Source organism: Carlito syrichta, unplaced genomic scaffold (genome assembly GCF_000164805.1).
Source record: "Carlito syrichta isolate Samal-C Ts95f unplaced genomic scaffold, Tarsius_syrichta-2.0.1 Scaffold309895, whole genome shotgun sequence".
NCBI classification, from domain to species: domain Eukaryota; kingdom Metazoa; phylum Chordata; class Mammalia; order Primates; family Tarsiidae; genus Carlito; species Carlito syrichta.
This window is the reverse complement of record NW_007253991.1, coordinates 278,931-286,364: the sequence shown is the minus strand read 5'-3', so window position 1 is coordinate 286,364 and position 7,434 is coordinate 278,931. Positions and strand designations below refer to the sequence as shown.

The window sequence follows — 7,434 nt, the reverse complement described above, 5'->3', positions numbered from 1 at the left end:
GGAGGGGGAGGGCGTCGGGGGGGTGGGGGGAGGCGTTCCGGTCCCCGGGAGACCCGCGGAGGGAGGCGGAGGCTGCGAGGGACTCCGGGAAGCCATGGACGTCGAGAGGCTGCAGGAGGCGCTGAAAGGTGGGGGTAGCTGCCCCCTCTCCATTCCCCCTCACCTTCTGCGGTCCGCTCTCCTCTCCCTTCCGGGCGGGTGGCTCCGAGGGCCGGCGCCGGGCGGGGGGACGCCGCGCTTCCCTGGCTCCCATCCCCCTCCGCCTCCCCAGGGGCGGGGAGCCCTGTGGGCAGCTCCCTCCCGCCCCGCTCTGGGCTTTGTGTCGGCCGCCGGCGTCTGGGCTGGGGGAGGGGAGTCGGGGAGGCTCTTGCGGGGGCCCCGGCCCGTCTCCCACCGCTTCGGAGCCGTGGGCCCGCGGCCCCCTCCCTCCCGGGCAGACTCAGTTCTTCGCCAGGCCCCAGGGCGCCGGGCGTCGGAGTGAGGTTTAAAAAAGTGAAAGGGTGGGGGGCGGAGTGGCACAGCAACTTTTAGGTTGTCCCTGGAAGCCTTTTTCAGGGCTCCCGAAGTCATCTATTCCACGCGCCCTAATTCTAAGGTGGTTGCCGTCACTGCTCTTGATTGCACGCCTTCCAAGCAACAGGCTTGAGAGCAGTGGTTCTCACACTGAGAATCGCGTGATTTCAGTGTTTTGAGAATTACTCTTCGCCATCCAGAATCGTTTGGAAATGCCTACTTGGGGTAGTTGGTGTTTCTTGAAACGGCAGACTTACAGACTTCACTTAGATAAACAGTTTGTGGGAGTTGGGGTCTGGGGATTTTTATTTTAGTCGGATTGCCAGATCTGATGCTGGTGTTCCTCCTGACCACACTTTGAGAAGCGGTGCGTTAAGGATGGTTTGAGGACAAGCTGAGTGCCCCCTTTAGGAGGATTCTTGTTGTCTCTAAGGAGGGTGGCATGTTGAAAGTAGAACTTGGAGGGTCGACGTGGGTATTGGTTTGAGAGGCTTTTTTTTTTTTAAATTGTTAATGAAGGGAGGGACTGGGAGGAAAGTTTGTTTTTAAAGGGCATTTGAGAGATTCTGATAATATTTCTTTCTTCCCTTATCTAGATTTTGAGAAGAGGGGGAAAAAGGAAGTTTGTCCTGTTCTGGATCAGTTTCTTTGTCATGTAGCCAAGACTGGAGAAACAATGTGAGTTGAAAACGTGCATTCATTGTTATGTGTCATTCAGAATTGCTTAGGAAAGGGAAAAAAGTGTATTTTAAAAAGTTGAATGATGCATCTAAGTTGTAGAAGTCCTGGTCACTTAAATAAGTGTATATACTTTATAATTTACTCTGTGCATGCTCTGTAATGGATTTTTTAAAAAAATTTTGTGTTAAAATTTTTTTATATTCCCTTTGGCACACTTAGCTTACTAGTCTGAAAGAACCAGAGAAAGGAAGAATGCCTATTCCAGTATGATCCTTTTTGGCCATTAACAAACGAGCTCATGCTCAGACTTTTGTGGCTTTGATCCTGTTTCAGAGTCTTGTTGGTATTTTCTCATTGTCCTGCGTCCAACCTTTTGTTGTCATATTTACATGTGTGGGTGTTTGAAGTGTCACTTCTATTTATTGTCTTGAGGACTCAGGGTGATTATCTGACAAATTCCAGATGCTACAGTTTTGACTGTCCTGTAAACTTTCTAGAATAGCTAACTTGTTACATATGCTCAGCATTTTATTAGGCTTGTTTCCAAATGTTCTGAGACTGAAACTTACACTGTAAAGTTAGGGCTATTTTCAGAAGGAAAATTCTAGTTCATTGCTGTTTTGTAGTTTGTGTGGTAGAAGCTGTTTTCTCACTCCGGCTAAGTTAATAAGTAAAGGACAGTGCATCTTTGATGACTTCTTCATAGTCTTTGGGTGGGGAATGGGAGCGGGAAGGGATGAGGTTTGTTTGGGTGCAATGTTAATAAGTGGATTCTCTGCCTAGTATGAGTGTAATCTTCAGCAGGTTATGTACAGTTTCTCTGGTTTTATTAGCAAGTATTCATTTCTCACAAGATTAGCTTGTAGTTATGTAGTCTAGCCTTCTAACGATTAGCCTCATTTTAGAAAGGAAAAAAACCTCTACTGCCCCAGCACTTGATCTAACGGCCATGTAGACAACCTTTTCTGTCCTCTTACAGTTATATTAAAAAATGCCTATTACCCATGAATGTGATTGTGATGTGTTCAGTCTTTTAATTTCTATTTATTACATTAATAAATGGAACCCTCTGGGAGGAGAAAGACATTTTTACCTCTGAATTATAGTCTCTTGTAGAACATCTTGATTTTTAAAAATTGATGTAGATAACCCTAAAAATGACTCGATGCCATCTTTGAAAAATAAATTAATCCCTAAACAAATGCTTAGATTACCACTATTCCTCTTGAATTGCTATCTGGTCCATACTTATCCCAGTCTACAGTATTAAGCCAAAAAGCATTTCACTTTGGCAAGTTTTTTGATATGCAAGATTATTTCAAACTATTTGGAGATGAATACTTTTAACTCTTATTCAGTGTATCAGTGTTGTACACACTGCTTTCCCTTTTTGATAAAATACATTGCCTGTAAATGTATAATTAGTTGAAATTGTCTGTCCTATCTCACTGGAACACCAAGTGACTGGGGAAATTATCTGATTTTTTTTTTTTGACAGTTATTTTGTCCTGATAGAGGACATAAAGTCCCCTATCCCCACTCCCTATTAAGCGTTTGTATATTTACTAAGTGCTTTGTAATGACATGATTGGTGTTTTTAGATTCTTTATTAGATTTAATAATATTTGGAAAATATCTTTATTTTATCATTCAAGCAGCTGATATTTATAATTAGCTTTAGGATTTGATGTCCTTTTTTTTTTTTTTTTAAAATCAACAGGAGCATACCTTTTTTTTTTTTTTTTTTTGTGTTGAAGTCTCACTGCCCAGACTGGAGTGCAGTGGCCGCTCCTGGCCACCGCAGCCTCGACCTGCTGGGCTCCGGCGATCCTTCCGCCTCAGCCTTCCAAGTAACTGGAACTACAGGCGCGTGCTACCACGCCTGGCTAATTTTTTGATTTATTGTAGAGATGAGGTCTCACCAAGTTGCGCAGGCGGGTCACGAACCCGCGGGCTCAGGCAATCCACTCACCTCAGCCTCCCAAGACGCGGGATTACAGGCTGAACCACCGAGCCCGGTTGAGCATACCTTTTGATAATAAAATGTGTAGTTTCTGTTATCCATATATGGCTAAACCAAGCTTTGTCTAGTTTGTAGGGTTGTAACAGGAGGATGACAATTGATAGAATAGCAGTTTAGATCTTTCTGATGTTTTAGAACAGATAGGTTGCTTATGATAAGAATTTCACAGTTCTGACCATTTTCACTAATAATTACCAGAAGAAAGCATTAACAGAAGTATGTGAACTACATTTATGGATGAAAAACATTGACAACCCTGGCTATTTATTTTTCCTTTTCAAAAAACAATTGATTTGACACTTGTGTTTTTAGCTAAGGATTTTGAATTTTAAGTGTAGGTTTTAACAGGAGGTTATAGAAAAATAAAAGCATAGGGACAGTTTTCCTTCCTAGTCTTTAATCCTTTGCACTTGGATATCCCCTCTGAGGGGACATTGTAAAACTAGCAAACCATTTGATTGCCCCTTCTCAGGGGACATAAAGAGATTGCTGGTGATTGTGCAGAACAAACTTATGCGAGCACAAATTTTTCAAAAATGTCTTTCTTTTCCTTGAAGTTTTCCGTCCAAATTGCACAGAAAAGCAAACAGTGAGATAGAATATATACCAATATGATCGATCAGTGGAAAAGTGGTTTTCAGGAATCACAAGTGTGTCCTTCCATACCATCTTTGAGCAACAGACTGAACAATAAATCGCATATTATTAATGTGGGAGGAAGAAAACGGGACTGCATTGTCTGCTCAAATAGAAAAACACCAGTGGAAGACGTTAAACAAATTATTATTGCACAACATGTATCAGTGAACCTGTAGTGCATAATCGGTGACTGTTTACATGTTACCACACATTAGAAAAATATAAGATAGCTGGGCGCTATGGCTCAGCCTATAATCCCAGCACTTTGGGAGGCGGAGACAAGAGGATTGCCTGAGTCCGGGGGTTCAAGACCAGTCTGGGCAACTTGACCTTGTCTCTACAATAAATCACAAAAACTAACAGGGTGTGGTGCCTTGCTTCTGTAGTTCCAGCTACTTGGAAGTCTGAGGCGTAAAGATTACCAAAGCCCAGCAGGTCGAGGTTGTGATGGTCGTGAGTGTGCCACTGCACTCCAGTCTGGGTGATAAGAGTGAGACTCCAGCTTAAAAAGAAAAAAAGAAATGTATAAGATATAAAATTGTGATTTTTTTTGGGGGGGGGGAGGGGGTCATAAATTTCTCAATGTCCAAAATTCCATTATAAGTCAATGTTAAAATAAAATAATTGGCTTCAACACTGTAATATGAAGTGATTTATTTTTTACTATTTCATAAAAAAATGTGGTCGAGTTGCTGGTGGGTGATCCGTGAGATGTCTCTGAGTACAAAAGGTTACAATTACCTGTAAATATCTAATGTAGGAAGTTATGAAAGATGAGAGATATTATAGTATATTATATATATTATATTAAAATCCCAAATGAACGGTTTCTGGTCACTTCAAAAAATTATTTTTATGTTGGAAATATTGCTTTTATCTGAAAGTGGAACATTTTTTCTTGAGCAACACTTTTCTGAAGGTACCATAGTGCCTAACGTAATGCTAAAGCTAAAGCATGTGTTGTAGAAATGTGTGGTGGGTTTTATTCATGAATTTAAACATTTGATGGGTTTCAGTACATAGATTTAAATATATTTGATGGATTTGAGTTGTAATTATTATTCTTTTTGATGGTCAAATTGTCTTCTGTTTGGCCAGTGGTAGCCTTTTCCAGAGTCCTTTTGACATGACCCTAGTAGTCTTTGATAAGCATCCTTGCTCTCTGGTATGAGAATATGTTCCAAGCTAATTTCCTGCCCCAGACATGGAATCAGCTATTTCTCAGAAGACTTGCTTTCTTTTGTGGGAAATGGTGTTTGAAGGCTACAACTCAGGTGCTAGAGATGCTTATTATTACTGAACTAGATAAAATACTTTACTGATATTTGCAGTTCAGAATTGGGACTACAAGGTTTTTTTTTTGAGTTGGAGTCTCACTCTGTCGCCCAGACTGGAGTGCAGTGGCTGCTCCGGGCCACCATAGCCTCGACCTGCTGGACTCCGGCGATCCTTCCACCTCAGTCTTCCAAGTAGCCAGAATTACAGGCATGTGCTACCACACCCAGCTAATTTGTTGATTTATTGTAGAGATGAGGTCTCGCTGCCCAGGCGGGTCTCGAACCCACGGGCTCAGGCAATCCACTCACCTCAGCCTCCCAAAGCATGGGATTACAGGCTGAGCCACTGAGCCCGGCTGGGACTACAAGGTTTTAAAAAATTATTTTTTAGCTGGATGTGGTGGCGCACGCCCGTAGTTCAGCTACTTGGAAGGCTGAGGGAGAAGGATCACCTGAGCCCAGCAGGTCGAGGCTATGGTGGCCCTAAGCTGCCCTCCAGCCTGGGTGACAGAGACTCTGACTCAAAAAATTATTTTTGTTTTATGTATATGCACATATATAATTTATCTTCTTTACCATTTTTTTAGTGTCCAGTTCGTTGGTAATAAATACATGTATGGGGGACCCAAAAAAATGGAATAATTTTTGGAGGCAGGCCCTGTGTAGTACAGGCTTCCCCCCTCTAGGTAGGTATTGTAGAAATCCAGTGGTATCAGTGTACCACCAGCTAGCGATGTTGTGAGAGGTTGTGTTCAGCTCTAGTGAATTTTTTTTCGAGATACTTTCAACACATTTGCCCGTTTCATGATGACTGATTTACAAGCACACCTGCCCACAGTGCACTGAGTATTCAGCAATTTTTTGACTTAAAACAGCATGATTCCTCTGGCCCACCCTCCATATTCACCTGAGCTTTCCCTGAATGACTTTTTTTTGTTTTCCCTGGATAAAGAGTCCTCAAAGGGAAATGTTTTGCAGTTGTAGAAGAGATGAAACAAAAAACGGCAGAAGCACTAAAAGGCATCAAAATTGACGAGTTCAAAACTTTTAAGCAGTGGAAAAAGCATCTTGTTAGGTGTATTGCATCAGATGGAGAATACTTTGAGGGTGATTGAAGTTGAAAAATGTAAGAATAAATACACAATTTTTAATAAATGTGGATTATTTATGAGTCACCCTTGGTGTGTGTGTGTGCGTGTGTATGTATATGTGTGTTCCCCCCCATCTCCTCCGCCTTCCCCTTCTTGGCATTTGGTAACCATGAGTGTATCTTCATGAGACTCACTTTTTTTTTTTTTAGCTCTCATATGTGTGTGAAAACATGTAATATTTAGCTTTCTGTGTTTGGCTTATTTTACTTAATACAGTGACCTCCACTTCCATTCATGCTCCTGCAGATGACAGAATTTCATTATTTTTTTATGGCTGAATAATGTACCATGTTTTCTTTATTCATCCACCGGTGGGCAGTTAGGTTGAGTCCATATTTTGGCTGCTGTGAATAGTGCTGTAGTACATGTGGCCAATATACCTGGTTTCTCAAGAGCACAGGCAGGGGAATGATGGAATTACGGTGTCCCATAATTATTTACTGACTGTTCCTAACATTATACATTAGAGAGTTTAAGAATAATAATACTACTACTGTCACCAGTATAATTGCTCTTCCAATTTCTAGCTCCCATTTTAAAAAGTAGTTGTATCTACGTTATCTGAGCATATTGGTTACACAACTCTCCCTTTTAACTATCAGTTAATCCTAGCTCTACAGTAACTACATTTACAGTGTTCATCACCAGTCCTTATGTTAATGTCTCTAGTCAGTTTGGTTGTCTGAAGCCCATTCTCTAGTTAAGTTACTGAGACAGGGCCCAGGGGAACAATATTTCTTGAGTTTTTATATGTCTTGTATGTTGTTTGTGCCTTTTGTTCTTGAAGGTCACTGTGAGTGGAAGTAAAATCTTTGGTTCACGTTTCTGTCCTTGAATATCTCTCTTTTTTTTTTTTAAATTGGAGTCTCACTCTTGTTGCCCAGGCTGGAGTGCAGTGGTATGCTCATGGCCACTGCAGCCTCAACCTGCTGGGCTCAGGTGATCTTTCTGCTTCAGCCTTTTGAGTAGCTGGAACTACAGACGCACGCCACCATGCCTGGCTAATTTTTGTGATTTTTATTATAGAGACAAGGTCTCACCAAGTTGCCCGGGCTGATCTTTTTTTTTTTTTTTTTTTTTTTTTGAGTTGGAGTCTCACTTGGTCGCCCAGACTGGAGTGCAGTGGCCATTCCCGGCCACCGCAGCCTCG

At 41.8% G+C, this 7,434-nt stretch overlaps 1 protein-coding gene across 2 annotated transcripts in view; it reads left to right on the top strand.

Moving 5' to 3' along the window:
• Nucleotides 1–6: 6 nt before the first annotated feature.
• PPP4R2 (protein phosphatase 4 regulatory subunit 2) overlaps nt 7–7,434 on the top strand; it is a 62,755-nt gene continuing 55,327 nt past the window's right edge. For both annotated transcript variants that reach the window (XM_021717637.1, XM_008068212.1), the window contains exons 1-2: nt 7–128; nt 1,110–1,191. In XM_021717637.1, the coding sequence (XP_021573312.1) occupies nt 95–128; nt 1,110–1,191 (116 nt within the window). In that variant the 5' untranslated portion in view covers nt 7–94. The remainder of the gene's footprint in view (nt 129–1,109; nt 1,192–7,434) is intronic.